The sequence below is a fragment of the Drechmeria coniospora genome, chromosome 01 (genome assembly GCF_001625195.1).
Source record: "Drechmeria coniospora strain ARSEF 6962 chromosome 01, whole genome shotgun sequence".
NCBI lineage: Eukaryota > Fungi > Ascomycota > Sordariomycetes > Hypocreales > Ophiocordycipitaceae > Drechmeria > Drechmeria coniospora.
Window position 1 is genome coordinate 8935482 of NC_054389.1, and position 20182 is coordinate 8955663.

General features: G+C 53.5%; 5 protein-coding genes across 5 annotated transcripts; 4 read left to right on the forward strand and 1 right to left on the reverse strand.

Annotated features, from left to right (window-relative positions):
- Positions 1-559: 559 nt before the first annotated feature.
- Positions 560-1789, reverse strand: DCS_02362 (uncharacterized protein; the record flags this gene model as incomplete). The annotated part of the gene is made up of 3 exons (XM_040799690.1): positions 560-1483; positions 1540-1651; positions 1704-1789. The coding sequence occupies 3 exons, from the start codon at positions 1787-1789 to the stop codon at positions 560-562; spliced, it is 1122 nt and encodes a 373-aa protein (XP_040660573.1).
- Positions 1790-2629: 840 nt separating this feature from the next.
- DCS_02363 (putative glycoside hydrolase family 18 protein) lies at positions 2630-7248 on the forward strand (the record flags this gene model as incomplete). The annotated part of the gene is made up of 9 exons (XM_040799691.1): positions 2630-3786; positions 3845-4001; positions 4064-4231; positions 4291-4355; positions 4418-4835; positions 4907-5123; positions 5190-5294; positions 5354-5614; positions 5714-7248. The coding sequence occupies 9 exons, from the start codon at positions 2630-2632 to the stop codon at positions 7246-7248; spliced, it is 4083 nt and encodes a 1360-aa protein (XP_040660574.1).
- A 930-nt stretch (positions 7249-8178) lies between these two features.
- On the forward strand, positions 8179-9213 carry DCS_02364 (uncharacterized protein; the record flags this gene model as incomplete). The annotated part of the gene is made up of 1 exon (XM_040799692.1): positions 8179-9213. The coding sequence occupies one exon, from the start codon at positions 8179-8181 to the stop codon at positions 9211-9213; it is 1035 nt and encodes a 344-aa protein (XP_040660575.1).
- A 1646-nt stretch (positions 9214-10859) lies between these two features.
- DCS_02365 (mucin) lies at positions 10860-12854 on the forward strand (the record flags this gene model as incomplete). The annotated part of the gene is made up of 1 exon (XM_040799693.1): positions 10860-12854. One exon carries the CDS (start codon positions 10860-10862, stop codon positions 12852-12854), a length of 1995 nt encoding a protein of 664 aa, XP_040660576.1.
- A 3709-nt stretch (positions 12855-16563) lies between these two features.
- DCS_02366 (uncharacterized protein) lies at positions 16564-17478 on the forward strand (the record flags this gene model as incomplete). The annotated part of the gene is made up of 2 exons (XM_040799694.1): positions 16564-17276; positions 17346-17478. The coding sequence occupies 2 exons, from the start codon at positions 16564-16566 to the stop codon at positions 17476-17478; spliced, it is 846 nt and encodes a 281-aa protein (XP_040660577.1).
- Positions 17479-20182: the final 2704 nt, after the last annotated feature.

Genomic DNA, 20182 nt, shown 5'->3' on the forward strand with positions numbered 1-20182 from the left:
TAAAGTATGGTACCCAGTAACTCTTGGCCGTGATGGAGGGCATATATCGATACTTGCCGAAGCTTTTACAAGGATTTGTATTTTCAATGCCATTTTTTGTCTACACGTGCATGTTTCACCTGTATGCCTGCCTACCCGCTTTCCTCGGACCTCGAAGTGCTATGCCTGGTTGGGTCAGCGCAAAGCTGTGGTCTCTCCCTCCTGGTGACGGATACCATACAGACAGGACAGGTTCAGTACGGGCTGGCATGGTGCGAATCATGCCCTTTAGCGAAACCTAGTCAGATCGCGATGACCACTACGCGTTCTTGCTTCGTACTATTGGTGCTGCTTAGCAGCAATTACAATGAAAATCGATGGGAGCATGTAACATTTTCTGCGAAATCAAAGCGTAAAAGTCCTGCAATGAAGCGATACAGCCGTCTGGCCAAAAAAAGTCGTATTGAAACATATTCCTACCCCCCCCCCCCCCTTCTGGTTAAAGTACAATGGGACTGAAGAAATAGCCAATGACTTTTGGGGTGACGAGAGGCAGCGACTTGACCTGTTGTGTCCTGCGTCAAGGGCACCTTCTGACCGATGCCGCGGCCGTGCCTTGGTAGCGGCCCCTCGTGTCTGACCAATTGGTGAAGACATTGATGTGCTCAATGCTTTTTGGTGAGGACGCGAGTTTATCAAAAGCCTCCTCTGCCTCGGCCAGCGTTTTGAATCTGCCCGACTTGACGGCCGCCTCGGTAGTCGCTTGTCGCTTCGGCGCTTCCCAGCTCTCCCATGACCCTTTGATCACATCTGTCTGAAGATCTGTTCCGAATATTTTCCTCAAGCTAGGACTGCGAGCATCTTTCGGTCTTCCATGCAAAACATTCTTGAAGTGGTCCCCTTTTCGCATCTCAATCACTCGGTCCGTTGCCACTGTCATCGTCGTAAACCAGGTCTTGAACTTCTCTTTCGTATCATCGGTGGAAGCCTCAAACGCTGTGTTGAGTCGCCGTTGGTAGTAAGATAGAGTTTTGACGAATTCCTGATACTTTGCCGGACTGTCATCCCTTGCAATGCCGTCAATGTGCTCGTAGTTGAGGTTGCCCCTGAATGGCTTTGGTTTGATCGCCGACGGGATGACTTTGACCCCCCCTTTGTCTTGAACCACGACTGCTTTGGTGTACGGTTCTCCAGTTTTCATTCCTTCCTTCCAATCTGGATTTGCAGCGAGCCAGTCGACCCATTGCCTGGACGAGCGGGGGACATTCTCGCTTGGAGGATTCACTTTCTTAACCTCTCTCAACTCCGACCCTTCGATGCAGTCGACAATTATTTCCACTCGCTTCTCCGCCCCAATGTCGTCCCGGAACATGCCTGCCATTATACCCCAGTCTCCTTTCAGTTTACCAATTTCTGTTGTCGAGCTACCAATCATTACAGCGTCGTAGTTGATCTTCTTGACGTCCTTGCGGTCAATCCATGCCAAGAACTCGGAAAGGTAGCACTTTATCGTCAAGTCAGTCACGAGCATTAGCGGTCAAGAGCCTTTGTTTCTCTTACCCTGCCTGCCTGACCGCCGAGACCTTTGCGACTCCCTTTGCAGCTCGCGGCAAATTTCATATCTCCCTCGGGGAGAATTTCTTCAGCAATGTATATCGCATAATATACAGCTCTGAACCGCTGGTCAGCCCTGAATGCCGCTTGATCAATGTGTCGTTTCATACCGCTCTGCAGAGCCTCGAATCCCGAACGCTGTCGTGACCATAGCCCAAAAGGTCGCAGCAAGCAAGAGCAACAACGAGCGATTCATTATTTCTGGTTTTTGTATTCTCAAGACAGAAAGTGGCTCGAGTTAGGAGGTTGACGAACTGTGAAAATGGCGCAGTTCATATATAGACTAGATCATACGGAGTACACACACCCGCGCGTTGTGATATCCAAGGAGTCCAAGTATATAATTGCCTACAACAAATAAAGCAGGAATACTTAATTCCCAAGCTCTTGAAAGACGGCATAGGCCTGGGGAATCCGACGATGAGGTCCTCTCGAAACGGTCCGTAGCGTTGGCTCGTTGCAGGGATTCCGTGCTATGATCCCCACGCCATCCATGTTCTGATGTTCGGGATATCGCCAGGAATGGTTGCTGTAGTCCGGGCCCGCTCCGAACTCCGAGATAGAAGAGTAATGCTCCCAGAAATGTGGCACAGGCGATTAATAATCTGAATCAAATTCTGCTAATCGTTTCCTGGTTTCAGTAAGCAACTATTGAAAATATAGCCAGGGTTCAACGGCGCGGCTCTGTTCCAATTATAGATGATATTCACTTTCATGAATCACGAACTTGTGACTACATATCCTTGACTGTGCCTCAAAGTCATTTGTGCGATCTCCGGTTACAAAATGTCATGAAGAAATAATTTCTCCATCTATTTTAATCTGCCATTCCTTTACGCTTCTTTCGTCCTCATCCAATCTCCTCATTCCTTTGCCACCAACCATAGCCCTCTGCACTCTACTACAAGGCATCTGTGGCCTGTACTGTCGCTGTCATTCCTTGCTGATAAATATTCCAAAATCCCAACTTTCATCAAGTAGTTCTGCACCTCCTCCAGCTCAACGCCTGACCCGCTGATCCTCGAGCCACCGAGAGATGCGGTTAGATCTCTGCGCCGGTGCATTGGCCTTGGCTGTGCTGTGCTCCCAATTCGCAGAGGCATCTCAGACAGAGGATGATGCCAAAGATTTCTTCGAAGAACCAACGGAAGATCCCCATACATTCTATTCAGATCTGCATCCCTGCCCTAGGAAATGCGATGGTAAAGCCCCTGAAGATTGGGATGTCTTTACGGATTTTGATCGGCTAAAACTTTGTCTTCAACCCGTGTTGTTTGACATGTCGTTATACAACCCCGTTGATGATTACGATACGCCTCTCAAGTTGCGCATATGTACAAAAGGTAACGACAGAACGCGTGTGAACGCTCTTTTCAGCAGCAGAGAGCCACCGGCTATCGGAGAAATTACGCCGCCACGAACTACGCAGTTGCGTGTGCGACAATCCGTCGAGGAATGTATTACTGGAAGACAAAGCAAGGCTCGTTTGAAGCTCATTCGTGAAGTCTCCCAAGATGGCTCAGGCTATTCGGAACCTATCTCGACGCTTCTTGGACACTTCTCGGAATATTTCGAGGACAAGGCAAATTGTCATGATCAAGTCCTTTTCGGATACGCCAATGGCACAGTCGTCGGCATGTATGCTGGCAAAGCCTTCGGAAGAGCCACAGTAAACTCCGTCGTGGGCCGTCTTCTGGCCTCCATTGCCAACGACGGGCACTCTTCTAACATGATGGGGGAAATCTGCGGGAAAGGACGCAATGCAGAGCATGTCTTTGGCATAGCGATCAGCGCTGATGGCGACTTGGCTGCTGTCCAGAGCGCTGTCCGAAGGTGGGATGGTGCTGAATGCGGAGAAGAGACATCAGCTTCTACTTCAAGTCTGGAATTGAACGTCTGGCAGACGCAGGACATTTTCAGAGGAAACGACACCAACCAATGGTTGAGCACCTTACCAAGGAATACGACCAGCCGACATGTGGTCAATCTTTCCGCCCGTGGCGATTGCCGTACGTTGAAGGTCATGGCTGGTGATTCCTGCAGTGCACTGGCTGTTCGATGCGGAATCTCAGGAGCTGCTTTCATGAATTATAATAGCGACCCGAAGCTATGCTCAAGCCTAATGCCTGAACAGAGGATCTGCTGCTCGTCTGGAAGCCTGCCCGACATCCGACCCAAACCAAATGATGACGGGTATGCCCCGTCTCAGATGCGACACCATTGTTCATTGCGCTAACCCCTTCCTTTGAAGATCCTGTGCCACTTATCATGTGAATCCTAACGATAGCTGTTCTAAAATTGCTGCTGCCAACGGGCTCGACATTGAAGACCTGTTCATTTTCAATTCAGGTCAACGCGGGACCTGGGGGTGGACCGGGTGTGGAAGCTTAATGGCTGGTCTGAATATCGTGTGTTCATCTCACCTCCTATCATTCCGTCATAATAATACTGAGATGCCTTCTATTTATAGTGTATAAGTCATGGCACGCCGCCTATGCCTGCACCGGTAGCCAACGCCGTCTGTGGCCCTACAAAGCCCGGTTCCAAACCACCTCTTGCCTCGCAGAGTCTTGCAGATCTTAATCCGTGCCCGCTGAAAGCTTGCTGCAACATTTGGGGACAATGTGGCATCTCTGGTGTAAGTGTGGATTACGAATGCCATAATTGACACTCAATCTGGTTGACTGGCAACATTAGGACTTTTGCCAGGAAAAGCGCGGCAAAACGGGCAATCCCGGAACGGCACCTCGATCGGTGAACGGGTAAGTATCTAGGAGGCACGGTGCATAAAGAAATACTTTCTTGCTAAGAAATGGCACTGTAGATGTATATCCAACTGTGGTGTGGACATTATCAGCACTTCCCGGAATGCAAACTTCGGCCGTATCGGCTATTATGAGTCTTGGAATTTCAACCGCGACTGTCTCCATTTACGGGCCAGCAGCGCCAATACGGACGGGAGCTACACGATAATTCATTGGGCCTTTATGGACATTGATCCGTCAAATTGGATGCCTAAACTCAAAGACGATCATCAGCAATGGGATGAGTTTACGTCCTTGCAAGGGGTGAAAAAGATCATCTCGTTTGGTGGCTGGAGTTTCTCAACAGATCCTGCGACGTATAACCTGCTTCGACAAGCAATGAGCCCGCAGAATCGGATCGCCTTTTCCAACAACATCGCCAACTTCCTGGTTGATCAAGGCCTGGACGGTGTTGACTTTGATTGGGAATATCCCGGAGTAGGTACCCGAGCAATATGTGCACATCTACATACAATTAACCGAAGGAACTCACTAATGGTTAATGAAAGGCTACGGACATCGACGGGACACCACCAGGTTCTCCTAGTGATGGGCCCAACTACCTCAAATTCTTATGGACAATGAAAGATGCACTTGCTCGCGGATCCCATGATAAGTCGGTCTCGATAGCCGCTCCAGCATCATATTGGTACCTCAAGGCCTTCCCGATACAGAAGATGGCGGAAGTGGTGGACTATATCGTGTACATGACGTACGATCTTCACGGTTTGTCTCCGCATTCCTTGCCTTCTCTCCCTCGATGAGACAGTAGTCGCTCATCTAAACGCATAGGGCAATGGGATGCCGGGAACCAATATTCTATGGATGGCTGCCCGGCAGGTAACTGCCTACGATCACACGTCAATCTCACGGAAACAACGGCGGCGCTTGCCATGAGTACGTATTACCGCACCATGTTATAATGCGCGTTGCACGAAGCTCACTTCACTTTGCAGTCACCAAAGCCGGGGTTCCCTCCACCAAGATCTACGTGGGCGAGGCAAGCTATGGCCGATCGTTCAAAATGTCCAAGGCGGGCTGTGTTGATCCCATGTGCACCTTTGAAGGAGATAGGTATAATTCCGAAGCAATGCCTGGCGTGTGCACCGGTACAGAAGGATATCTCTCGAATGCCGAGATCAACCGGATACAGAGTGTGCAAAGCAACGTTCGAACTTGGCACGATCATTCAAATTCGGATATAATGGTGTATGATGGTAAGTCTAAACGAAAATTGTAAAAAAAAAAAAAACCAGGGATCAGTCATGCGCGTTTAGTTCCCAATTCCGTGCATGCTGACCTTTGTGTCGTACCAGATACCGAGTGGGTTGCCTACATGACCACTACGACAAAGAACACGCGCCGGAAGCATTGGAAGAACCATCAGTTCGCGGGTACAATTGATTGGGCAGTAGATCTTCAAGAGTTCACGTCCGACGACGACTATGGCGGCAGCGGCGACGACGAAAAGGATGAGTTCGACGGGTCGACTCCGCCATCCAGCTGTGATGGCTCGTACAATACATTGGAAGCCATCGAAGCGGACAAAGACAAGATGGAGGATCACTGCCGGGACGAGTACATGCTGCAAGTGCTACAAAAGATGCTGGAAGACTCGCTCAAGACGCACGACACGCTCCTGGCCAATAATTACGACCACTACTTCGATCTCTATGCCGAGGCCGTCATCCACAGCTCCGGCAAAGCTGTCAAGGATTTCATGTACAAGCACGGAAACGACTACTTTTCGTGCATCGTCACCGAGACGTACCACGGCTGCGACCATTGTAGAGCAATCAACACGAACCCTGAAACTGTTGACCGCAGTTGTCGATACTGCGAGAACTACGACTGCGGCGCGGCAAGCGGTTGCGTACCCGGAAAGGTTGACCTCTGCCAACTGCATCACTCGTTCCGATATCGTAACATATCGATGCCATGCCCACCTGACTACGCGATGCGGTCTTCTGGTCGTCCAGACGATGATAGTCCTCCACAGCAAGCAACGTACTGGACTATGCTCGAAGGCAAGTCGGACAGTTTCTACGCCGACCTCTACAAGGGTGTAGGCATCGACAACGAGCACATAAAATGGAAAGACGTGCAGCAATACCCTACGGAGAAGAATGATGCGAGCTATTCCCATCAATTTTGGGATTACAACTTCCCTGTAGTCGACAACTACAGAGAGAAAGATGTGGCCAATCCAAAGGAAATTATCGACAAGGGGCGCAGCAACCTGAACAGCATGGGCCCGGATCTTGCCTCGGTTCTGGAACAGATCAAGAAACAAAGCTACGGCGGCTTCGTTGGTGATCTTGTCGATGCGCTCGCGATGCCCATCATCTTGGTCGAGCAAGCGGTGGCCAGCATGAAGACGGTCAATGACATTGGCGAGCACATCGACGAGGAAAAGCGCAAGGCCATCATCATCGGCTTCCTCACCGCTCTTTTGTTCTTTGTGCCCTTTGTAGGCGAGCTTGCGGGAACCTTTGTCGCCATGGCCGGCGTTTCTCGGATCCTGACCATCGTCGGGGCCGTCGGCAACGCGGCGCTGGACATATACTCGGTCGTCGATTCCAAAGGCAACGACCCTTTGGCCATTCTCAGCCTCGTTCTCGCTCCGGCTGCCATTTTCGACGTCGCGCGTATCGGCAAAGCGGCGACGATTCGTCGGGGTGCGCAGGAGACGGAGGTTGCGAAGCTCGGCAAGGAGACGAAGGCTCGGCTCGACATGATTGATCGCATCAAGGGCAGAACAACGTGTGCGCTGCAGAAGCGAGATTGGAAGGACAAGACGGCGCTTGGTGGCATGCCACTGCCAACGAGCAATCTAGCCACACAATGGTAAGCGACGGAGGTGAGCGGAGGAGGTGAGCGGAAGCCGCGAGCGATGAGGTGAGCACTCGTGGTGAACCGTCGAGGATCGGCGTGCTTGGTGAGCGTTTGGTGGCAGGCCATGGCGGCAAGATTGACGGGCCATTCACAACGAGGGAATGTCGCAAGAGGAAGGGGGAAAAGAGATGGCGATGGGATCGCATGCTATTTGGGTGTGTTGCATGATACGACCATATTGGTGTACCGGTCGTGGTTGGCGTTGAAGAACGATGACGTTTTTGTGTACTATCTCGTCATGGCAAATTATGCCGATTCTCCATTCATACGTTATTACTCTTTCCTTCAACGCGTTAATCTTCTCCTCCATTGGCTTGGTTGATGCCACATCTATCCTTGATACCTGATGAGCAATTTGAAGCAGTTTTCATTTTCACATGTTACGCTTTGTCTCGAGAACTGCCCACGAATTAATTATGTGAGCGTTGAGAGTGCCCAGCAAGCTGTAAGTACGGAGTAATATGACATGGAGAGGAGTTGTGCTCCAGAGGAACTCTGGGGAGTGACATATAATGACAAGTTTTCAAATTACTTAAGTACATGTACATGTACTTACAGTATGTGTACGGATAATTACTATGAACTAATTACTCCGTAATAATTGATTAATTACTACGGAGTAGCATGCTCACGCTTATTATCGTGACCCACAACGCGGTAGGACATGCCAAAACGGGAAATATCAATAAGATATCCACAGCGGAAATATTACCCACTATAATCTAAGCTCACGCTTCGCAAACATGTCATAAATAGTACGGAGTACAGAGTACATGATAAATACATATATTTACACCGCTCTGCTCCTGTTGCCACCGAGCGAAGCCCACACTTTGAACATCTCCATACTGCCTGTCTTCATACCATTTCCACGTGTTCATTTGCGATGGATTTCGTCCGATTTCGTTCGCTTCCAACCGAGATTCGAGAGGTGATCTGGCTCCTGAGCCTGCCGGCCGACGAGCCCGAGGTCTGTCTCATGTGGCCGGTGAATCTATTCGAAAGAGAAGAGGGCCCGGCGAGCATGCGGCCAAGCCGACCATTCATTGTCGATACCGCTTTTCCGGCCATGATGCACGTATGTCACGAATCCCGCGTGCTGGCGCAGGACTCGAAACGCAGTCGAGTGAGATTCCGATGGTCCATTGCGGCAGCATGCCCGGTGCCCTTTCGTCATTATCGACCAGACCTCGACACAATGTACTTTGGAGCGGAGAATCTTCATCCGATCTTGCGGTCCTCCGATTTGGACGACCAGCTGTCGGACGTGAAGTCGGTGGCGTTTGACATTCACGAGTGCCTTCGACATGAAATACACGTCATCGACTTCATCCGGCAAGAGTTTGGCTCGCTTCAGACTCTATCGTTCGTATTGGCAGACTCGACAGGCGAGAAGAAGATTGATGATTTCGGAAGACCCGAATGCGTTGCATTCAGACAGCCCTCTCGATGGTGCAAGCTGCAACAGATCCCCCAAGAAATGATGGATAAAACACGGCTCTATCCGAACTTTCCGGTGCGAGGGCGAAATCCAGTTTCGCTCTTGGATTTTCTCCATTATTTTCGAACGAAGCTTGAAGCCAGCGCACTCGAGGGGCGTCGACTCGCTTCGGCCATCCAGGGGACCGATCGGTCGCACGTCGTGGCCGACGAGGAGAACTTCCTCTGGCATGGGCCAAACTTGAAAATTCAGGCTCAGACATTCGTCGAGTACCAAAAAGACGGAAGCTGGAAAGAGGTTTGCGGCGATAGACAATTTGTTGCGTCTCTTGATACCGTCATGTCGGGCCGATATGTTCCCATGGCCAAGAGGCTGAACCCGGAACGCTGCCGAGTGAATGACCTGGATGGCGATTTCGAGTTGATTTATCTCACAGCTAGCGACGACTACGACGACGACGACGACGACGATATGTACTAAGAGGATGCAGAGGACGAACGTCCATCACGCGGCTGGTACGAGCCTTGCACCCTCTTTGCCGGAGATTTGCACGAATAATCCAACCTCGCATCATCTTAAAGGTGTTGGCTCAATGGTCAAATGGAACAAGATGGATTGGAACAAGATGGATGGCCGACAGAGCGAGCGAGCGTTTTGGCGTCGCGTCGAAGGACCGCAGGCTACTCAACCGCAGCCAGACCAGCCGGTACTCGAAAAATGATACTCGCGCAACGACTGCATCTCTCTCCGGCAAGACGACCCATCCACCAATAGGATCCTGCTACCGAGCTCGACGAAGCTCGATGACGCCTATCAAGTCCATCGTATCCGCCACTCCAGATCAATCTCGCGTCTCGGTTCGTCATCTGGACGTCTCGGAAAAAGGAAAGCCGATGGCTTCTACGGCATCGGAAGGGACCTCGGTACTTCCGATACAGATACCACCACCTTGAGGCTCTCATCCATCATCCTCATGTGGACACTATGATCCTGCCGCCGTGGGGCATTCACTTGTGTTTCAATAACCCGCCAACATGGAGGCCCGCCCAACGAAATGAGGGGAAGTAAAGGAGGTGGCATGGATAAAATAATCTTGACTAGGACAGTCGTCCACGCCTGGGTCGTTCAACAAGCGAAATCTGCACCAGTACAACGCATGAACTTGATACGACCCTTTTACCCGCCTTCCGAAAAGGACGCCTTGGAAGGCAGTATTCATATGTGTCTATCCCTCATCGGGGGTTGGGTGTGAACGCTGACTTGGCAAAGCGGCCCTTAATGAACGGCGAGTGCGAAACTAGAATCCAAACCACCTACGACGAAGCAAAATTGGAAGCATTAGTCAAGCATGATTGATGCAGGTGTAGTTGGGATGGTACTAACAGAATCACGCACGACTCAACATATACCAAGCGCGCCTAAGAATAGAAATGCGTCTATGTCTGGATCAACGGACGCTATAAATAGTGGGTCAGGTTGCCATGTCAGGGGGCCATCTCCTGCACTCCACCACCATGAGGAATGCCAACAATCGACGGCTAAGACTAATCTGCATCAACAACCACAATCTGTTGATTATGTTTGGCAGGTCGAGAGGAAGAGCCCGCAGCCAATCCAACGACCGCGTAAATGTCATCGGGCCTACCTCTTGCTGTCTGCCTCTTCCGAGCCACGGAATTTCGACGCTCGAACATTCAACTGGCACAACGAGACCGGCCTAGAGCGATTGCTGCATCTGAATTCGCGGCTGTGCACTGGAGCAAATGAAGAAGCAACAACCGGATACATGCATCTGGTAATAATACTATCCAGAAATCCAGAGTATCAGCAGTAGGACATACTGTGTCACTGAAGCATTCAAGTGCTCCCTAGCGATTCAGGTATTCATTCTTATAATACTGTGGCGGGACTAGCGTCGAGCACCAGTCAGCTCTGGTGAAACCAGGCGGTATAAAAATCCATGCAGGAAGCCGCATCTCCTGCCAGAGTCAATGCTCTTTCTGATGCCGCTCATCGACTCAGTTTGCTTTCGTTTATTTAAAGGCGACGATGCCCAAGCAAAGAAGGAGTTCGTCTCGGCACCGGCTTTTTTCTTCAGTGATCCGCACATCGCATCTGTTTCTACCATGTTGTTCACGATACTGTTAGCGGCATCGACTGCCTATGCTTCCGAGGGATTTCAAAAGACCGCTTCCAAAGACCCGTTCGAAGTCGTTGATGCCCAACGATGGGTCAAGGCAGAGGACATGACTTGGGCCGATTATAAGCCGCCTCCGGGGACGAACTGGGTCGATCCGGATCGCAAGGGCTCCATTCGAAACTTCAAAATCGCGCTCGTCACGATCGACTACAAAGATAGGCCGTTTGCTGTTACCTTGGCCCCCAACTCAACGGTGTTTGGGAACCCGCTCCCGTTGGTGGCGAATCTCCCTCGGGAGGACGTGGCTCGATATTATCGCGACCTGCTCAATAAGCCATCGGAACTGAATCGAAACCATACCATTCACGAATATTGGATGGAAGATTCGGCCGGTAGATATGGCGTTGACTTAACATCTTTTGGTCCGTACCGCATGCCAAAAAACTCATTCGAGTATGGCATCGATGCCGATTACATGAACAAAGGAGGCTGCCCGGAGAATAGCCATTGCGACAGCGACACTCGAGGAGATGCTTGGGTCGCATGGAGCGGTGATATCGGAAGAGCAGCCGCTATGGATTTTGAATTGACCTTCATCCTTAGTGCTGGGGAAGATGAATATGCCACATGGCAAGAGTTCGGCGAGATGAAGTTTAACTCAAAGGAAGACGTGCCCGATTCCTTCGGACCGCCGGGGAACAGCTCACTCCCAAACCATGCAATGACGAGAAACCACCAGTGGACCTCGTGGGCGGCGGCGGCGGGCGTCTGGCCGAATGCGTGGAACGGCACGACGCAACAAGGCGAAACATCCCCCTTGGGTGTGTATTCACACGAGCTGAGCCACATCTTGAACATCAAGGACAACTACATGACCAATCCAGACGCAGACCCGTTGCAGCGAGATTTCACTGGCCCCTGGTCCATGATGTCTCGCGGCCTATCCAACGGCCCCGGCGGAATACATTCGCAGTGGCATATTCCCTCGCTTCAGGGAGGCTCCATGGGTTCGCTGCATACAATGCGCGACAAGCAAGAGCTCGGCCTTGCTGCGCGCGAGACGATGTTGCGGCTTTCGAGCACCGCCCTGAGCAGTCTAGGACCTCTTGTCGTCAACATCACGGCTCGAGCCGTTGCCGCCGACCTCATGGGCCTGCGCGTCGAGTTGGCCGCCGACCTCTCACCTCGATGCGATGCCGCAAAGGACGTGCTGTGCGATGGGGGCGGCTTCAACAACTACGACGTCGAGGTCATCGACCGCATGGGCTCGGACTCGTTCCAGCCCGACGCGGGCGTCATGATCAGCAAGACGAAGAACAGCAGCAAGCGGGAATGGTTCCAATGGACGATTGACGCGAACCCGCAAGACATCAACCTGGTCGACTTTCACCGCCCCAACGGCACGGCCGTCATGGTATCCACTGGGGACGCTCGCCAGCTGAACGATGCCTTGTTTCATGCCGGCACTCGGTCGGGAAGCAAGTTCGAGCACGTCGACAAGGCGAACGGCCTTCACTTTTACATCCTGAACAAGCATCGAGACGAGGCCGGCGTCCTGTCGTACACGGTGGGGGCGCGATCGCTGAAGGATAGCTCGAAGAGCCAATACGCCGCCGGCCTGTCGGCCGGAAAGGCGGATGCGACGCGGTACGAGACGAAGAGCGGCATTGCCTTGTTCTGCCGATTCGACTTGACCAACAACGGCACCCATTCGCCGACGGGGACGGCACCGGATGCAAGCCTGTCACCGCATCTCGGTTCGGACGTGTATCGTCTGCAGGTCGAGGTAGAGGGATCCGGTTGGCGTGCCGAGTTGCCAAATGCGCTGGCCGCTGCCAAGTTTGGCCAGACTGTCGGTGTTGACGTCGCCGTCGGAGCGTCGGCAGGTGCGCAGTCGGAGGCCAAGGTGACGTTGACGGCCATTTCGGAGTCGGACGCGAATGTGAGACAGATGTCGGAATGTAGGGTTGCGTTGAAGTGAAGGCCCCTGCTCGGTGTTACCATGTGATTCTTTCCTTTCTTGTTGCTTCGTTTTGGCCACCTGTACATGGAGTTTAGTACGCAGTGTTCAATTTTACATTTATGCGCATGTGCCTGTGCCAACGGCTGGATGCCGGAATATGCAGTGTTCAATTTTCCATCATGTGCATGCGCCTGTGCAAACGGCTGGATGCCAGAATATGCAGTGTTCAATTTTCCATCATGTGCATGCGCTTGTACAAAAACGCCGGATGCCAGTATATGTAGATGTATATTGACATTTTCCATGATCAGGTTTGATTATATGGTTCACGTTGAAGAAAGTTGATGACTCGCCCATGCTAATTGGATCAAGGTCATTCCATCTCATACCCAATCGCCACACGTACACTATTACCTGCGACCTTTTTCTGTTGCGTTGCAGTTGCAATGCACCCATGCTTGGTGCAACTACTCTCGTGACGTAGCTGTACATTGAAGTTAACAACATAAGTATATATAAGTGTTGATAACCTATCTGCTACCAAAACACAAAAAGTTCACACCAGTCATGCAACGTGTACGGAGTACGTGTATTGATGATTTACTAGCAACATGGAGACTCCATCACGAGCATGATGAGGAGTGTGCGGCTTGGCGTTGGCAGGGTTAGCAAGCAGGGTTGGAGCCGTCACAAGCCTGTACATGTACGCCGCCCTTGGCCGGAGCCTGAATTCGAGTTGCAGCCTCACGCATTCTCCTTGGGAGGAAAGCCAAGTCGAACAAGGATCGTTCTGCAAGCTATTGGAAGCAATCTATGACTCGGATTCGTCCTCCCTCAAGATGCTCTTCCTTGACCTTGTTCACGTCGGGAAGCCATATCATACATTCAATGCCCGGTCCCTGTGCAAGGAGAAGTTGTCCCGATGCAGGATGCAGGGCATCGGCACCTATTTGGCGACTTTGGCGACGGAGGGTTCGAGAAGAGGCTTCGATTTGATTAGGTGACCTTTGGCGTTCTTGTAATGGACAGTCCAGAGATGTCTCAGATCGCAACCGCCCTTGCTGAAACTAGCGTAAGTGGCTTGACTGGAAGAGAGATGGGACAGATGTCTTACACGACGACGGCATATGCGGCGTCGGGAGGGGCATGACAAAGGGCCAGACGGGTGGCTTTCATCTTTCCTGCGGGATCGTTCTCGTACTCGCAGAGCGGAAAAAAACTGACTGTACAATGCTTGTCACCCATGATGAACGAAGCGCTGTGCTATGCGTCGACCGTTGCGTTGGAAAGTTGGGCTTCGAGAAGGTGGGAGGGAGAATGGACCTGGTAAAAGGGTGATTGCCGTTGGCATCGGCAGGTTGATGTGCTATGGCGAGGTCATGTTCATTTATATTCCCAACCGACTCCAGCATCCCACTGGGCCATGGCGATGGAGATGCTCAACTTTCCCTGGGCTTCGCGACTCCTCTGTTGGTGGTTGTGGTGCCGAAGCATTTGATCATGGTCGTCCGACGAAACCTGTTGGCCTCCCAGGGCGACGCATCTTGTTGGATTGATTTTTCCATCGGCCAGCGCGAGAACTGCATGAAGATAGCACCATTGCACATGGAGGCATAAAGAAACGGCCAGGCTTGGTCCCTCGAAGTTTCGGACAGGCGCGTAGCTTGGGATGGGTACCAATGGCAGCAGCCTCGACTGGTGAGTGAGTGCGGATTACCGCCCAGGTGTTGTATCATTCCGCAGAGCAGAGCAGAGCAGAGTACGGCACGTGATCTGTCAGGGTTTCAGACAGGCGCCTAATATGGCAGGCCGCACATTGCAGCAGGCTTTGCCACATCGTCATCAGGTTTCGAGTGGCCGGCAAGACGCGTGGAGGCAAAGCAGGGAGAAGGCAAGTACTGTAGTTGCACTTGTGCATCAGCATGTGGAAATATGATTATGTCGCCGGTCAAGAAGCAACTCGCCCACGTTGATAGTAAAGAAAGAGACTCTTAGCGGGACAAATCCTCCCCGATTTACCATCCCTGTACAGTGCAAGTGCAGCAATACGTACGTACATGTAATACAGTACTTTGGAAATATTAGTTGGTACGTGCCCCGCCAAGATACTACTAGGTACTTAGTTAGGTACTCCGTAGATTTACAGTACATGCACGTACGTGTACAGTGCTCCGTACAGTACTCCGTATAGTGGTAATAAGTACTACTATATGGACTCCATGCCAGGGTAGCATCATCTCCATCCCCATCGCCATAGGTTAGGTCACTCAATCCGCCTCGGGCCCATTGCAGCAGGAATTCATCCGGGGCCCCCTTCGAGGAAAGGGCCGTCGCATCTATCCTGGGTTCGACAGCATGTGCCCCTGGCCGCGTCGTTGTGGCGAGGCCATGGTGCACAGGATGCCCAGGGTCCAGACCGATGCTCCGGTGAGATGACACAGTCGCCTCCCCAAAGGTTTGGGCGTCTGCCATCGCCGCAGGGCAACACGTTCGAGTCGTCGAGGGACCTGAGTGAACCGAGTGGGCCCTTCCGTCTACTGTACAACTAGGTTCTCGGCACCTAGCAAGTACGTACGCAGGCAGTACAGAGTACGCTTGCTCATGGATCGCTCGACCATTTTGACGGCGACCAAACATTGCACAATTTACGGTACGCTGCATACTGCACAGCACTACAAGTCCAGTCCATGGTATGCAATGCGGCCCCGATGAGGCGAGCCCTGAACCGCATGGCAGTGACTGCAACACTGTACGGTCCGTCATGTGCAATGGGCACCTTGTGCCTAGCAAGTACACGCGTGTGCTTATGCTTGGACCCTTGAGCCATACGGCAGCGACTGAAAATACCTGGGTGGTATGATAAGCAGGGTCCATCGTATGCAATGCGGCTCCGTATACGGAGTGCTCCGTACCCTATACGGAGTGCCACAAGTACTTGTACAACTAAGTACAACTATGCCATAGGGACTGCCATACCGGTTGCCGGCACCTGCACCTGCACCGAGGCCCCGCCACGCAGGTAATACCAGCCGACTCGTCGCGGTACTTGCACTTCGGCACGTGCTGCTGGAGATGGCTCTGACAAGGGCCGAGACGACGTGGTGCCAGCAGGCCCCCCCGCCAACCGACAAGCACAAGGTTAAGCTACTACGTTAGCCCCTCGGTTCCCGGTACTTCCACAGCTGCCAACCCCCCCCCCCCCCCCGCCCTCCCCCCGTAGCCCGCCCTGTCGCAGCTGCGCTCTAGTGCGCACTCTCAGCACGTCGACGAGGGTCGAGACACGGTGCTGGCGGGGTACCGTAAGCTGACCCGCGGCGATTAGCGGACGATGCTAGGACGAGTGCGGGCGATGCGGCGTCCTCCTCCTCTCGCCGACCTCATCCTCGGCCGCATCATTGGCCCTGCCGTGGCCCTGCCGTCGTGCGACATGGCTAGGCAAACTCAGTCATGGCCGTCTAGTCAGGGGGTGGTTCGTCGCGCCTCCGACTGGCCCAATGTCACGGCATGCTCGCTTCGATCCGACGGTGCCATTCGTTCTCGTCGACGGCGCCGTGCTCGGAGCATAAACCGCCACGCTGGTCGAGGATATGAGTCCGGGGTTCGCGTATAAAGCGATAGCGCCTCGAGGCGAGCATACGACGGCTCCCTCCTCTCTTCACCCTTGGAACTGATCAGCTAGCCAGTTCACCATCCCAACCTTTCCAATCCGATCGATCGATCGTTCGCCATGCTCCTCGCCGCCGTCGTCAACGCCCTCCTGGTCGTGCCGGTCGCCTTTGCGTCCAGCCCTCCTCTGCCCAAACCGGTGCTGGTCGAGCCGAAGAAGGTAGTCGATCCGGGGAAGCCGCTGCCGGAGATTGCCATCGATCCGACAGAAGGCCTGCCGATTGTCGTCGATCCGGGCCAGGTCCAACCGCAGGTGCAGCCACCGGTGGGCGAACCGATCAAGGTGGTCGACCCCGTCCCCCCTAAGCCGCAGGTGCAGCCGCCGGTGGGCGAACCGATCAAGGTGGTCGACCCCGTCCCTCCTAAGCCGCAGGTGCAGCCGCCGGTGGGCGAACCGATCACGATGGTCGACCCGGTCCCTCCTCAGCCGCAGATCCAGCCGCCGGTGGGCGAGCCGATCAAGGTCGTCGATCAAAAGGTCGTCGATCCAAAGTTGGTCTCGCCGCAGGGGGCCGGCCCTTCCGAATCCGTGCACGTTCGCGGCTTCGTCGGCAAGCTGACCAGCATCGTCGGAAAATCAAACACCTTGGACGCCAGCTTCATCATCAAACCCGACATTGGCAAGGTCATCAAGTGCAGCGTGAAGGACCAACCGTCGACGCAGAGCGGCGACACGCTCTCGAGGTGCGAAGACACCACGTACCAGTTCCAGATTGCCGTCGCGTCGGACTATGAGCACTTCCGAGTCCGAGTTTTCCACGAAACGACTTCCGGGTAAGGTCCCGGATTCAACCCACCCTTCTCGAAGCTTTCCACCGAGCTGACGCGAGATGCATCCTTTAGCGTGAAACTGTCAAAGTCCGGGACGGTGCCGACCAAGAAGTGCGAGGCCGTCGGCAAGATTCTGAAGGATCGCGCCGTCAAGGCATGCAAGCAGTATCAACCCTTACCCCTGAGTCTCGTCAAGGACGGCTAAGCCCACCCTCGCCGGTTGCTGTCGTGGCCAAGGGCGCAGGAAGCACCATCTTGCTGCCGTTTTCGCCGACGAGACCATGGTACCATGTAGCAACCCGTTCGTGGCACGGGGCACCGGGTCATTGATGCTATCGGTACCGAAACCCGCATGGAGCGCCGAGGAGTAGTGTAGGTGAAATCGTACATGGAATCAATGTATCAATCAGTAAACGCACCTGCAAATGCCACGGCTGCGTCGGCTCTCATGGCCGTCGAGTTTGCCACCCTGGTGCGGTGCTTCATCGCTGGGACGGACGGACGACGCCATTGCCGCACCACCGACGGTCGTTGTCAAGCTTGAAATGTGGGCTCCCAGTGCCACCCCACGATATGGGGCACGACAAGGGCACAAGGGGTTCGGGGTGCGTGCTGTGGAGCTTCATCACGACGGTGGATCTGAACGTCTGCCCCCCAGCCGGTTCCCTTCTGTTTGTCCCTACAAGTGCTCCGTAGTAGCGTGTACTGTAGTTGTACTGTGCCTGCTTGTACTATAAGTACAGTACTGTAAGTAAGTGTAAGAACCTACCTGTAGTTGTAGGTAAGCACTACAGTATATTTACTAGTAGGTACTAAGGGTAGGTACTAGTTACTAATATTAAGCACAGCACCTACTCCGTAGTACCTGCTAGGTAAGTACTACTAGGTAGGTAGGGACTAACTTGCGTGCTCAAGTTACCTTGGTGGCAATACAGCGCAGTGCATCATACTGTACCTACTAGTCTACTACAAAGCAAGTACAGTCTACGGAGTACTAATACCTACTATGCAGTGATTACATATAGAGTGCGGCAGGCGGTAGTCCGTACCGTAGCTTGTACTTGTACGTTGCGGCACTAGTTGTACGCAGTCCACTGTGACGAGTACATGTACTCCGCGCACAGGCAGTATATGGTCCTGTGCAAGTAATTACTAGGCGCATGTGCTCTGATTGTCATTCCTTACCAAGGTACCTAGTAACACAGCAGCAAGCACAGTGTATTCCTCGTGCGGACGCCTGCAGCGTGCATGTGCTGATTGGCACCATCCACCAATTGCCGCGTACCTGTCTGACACAACTGAGGCACTGTGCTATGTAGGTGCAGTACCTACCTATAGGTAACTGCTAGGCAGATACCCGCCACAGAGGCGCCGGAGCAGCACGCGGTACTCCGTATGCTCAACATCATTCCGCTTCGAAGCCCATCGCATTCCCCCCTACTCGTTATCGTCTCGCTAGACGCCATGACGCAGGAGGCAATCAGCCTGTGCCTCTGCGCAAGAAGCTGCTCCACCAGCACACCGACACTCGATCAACGATCTGCTCGTACGGTTGCGCCGCCTCCCGTTTCGGCACCGACACGCTACACAGCGCTGGGCCGAAAATACGCCGTCATCTGCAAATGCATGTACAGCACAGGCACGGCCCCGTGCGGTGCTTGGATGGCAACGGCAGCTTGGCGGCAAAGACTCTAATACCAGTCACCAACGCAGTGGATACTTCTGGCTGTACGGAGTGCGGTGTATTGCTTAGTCTTTGGCTGAAACGGCCAATGCCCGTTTCGACGCCCGCCAGCGACGGGCACTACCGCCAGACCGGCTCATTCCAACCGTCGCCCTATCGTTTCGGACGGAGAGTTGCCGCCATCGACTGGGTCATAGGGCCGCCACGATGCGCTCGATAGCCGCCCGGAGCCCTTTGACTTTCCATGGCGCGACGTGCCGTTTGAGTCTGTCAAAAGTCTAAAGCGATGTTGCCAAGGCCAGGTACATGCCCCGCCGAAGGTATACTTGTTGCGCATGTGCCGTGCGGAAACATCATCGTCAGGGTCCAGCTCCGTCACTGCGTCGTTTATAGCCACGGTGTCCTTGGCTTCGGATGCGTCACGAGCCGTCGTGGCATCATTAGGTGTCCCCGAGGTTGCGATCGGACGAGAACAGGATCCGAGGATGGGAGCGTGATGGCGGTGCTCGAAGTCTCCGGCCGGCTTCGCCTTGATCATTCACGGACAGCACGGGCAAAAGTCCATTGTACAATCCAAGTAAACCGCCAAGGCACGCCGGCATGCGCACGACCGTCGAGTGCGTTGGAAGGGAGAACAAGGCCTTGCGAGTTCCTTTCACGGTGCTGGGAACGGGGAAGAAGGGGAAGAAGGAGCATCATCGGCAGAATGTCTGTCGGAAAGGAGGGCCTTCCCGACAGAGCATGAGCATTTGCCGCTGCCTGTCCCATGGCCTCGCCAGTCTCGGCGTCTGCGTGGACGTCGAAAGGAGGGCAACGTCGGGGAGCTCTACTCTTTCCGACAGAGCATGAGCATTTGACGCTGCCCGTCCCATGGCCTCGCCAGTCTCGGCGTCTGCGTGGACGCTGAAAGGAGGGCAAGACGGCGGCCGCAGGTGACGAGGCCAAGTTCGCACAGTAGTCCGCGAGTCACTCGTCAGCCGTGTTGGCCCGAGTCGCGACCTCGACGCCCCTCCAGTCAGCACAGTGCAGGCCCTGGCTTGCTACCGTGAGCGGCTACGGGCACGTCACCGCCACCGAATCGTCAAGTGACCTCGTCGTCTGGACACCTTCCTCGACCTTCCATCACCCTCCACCCCGTCCGCATGCACGACCGCGGCCAGCTGGTCCTCCTCACACTCCGCCGTCACCACACGCGATTCTTTCCCACCGAGCAACCGGCCTTTCC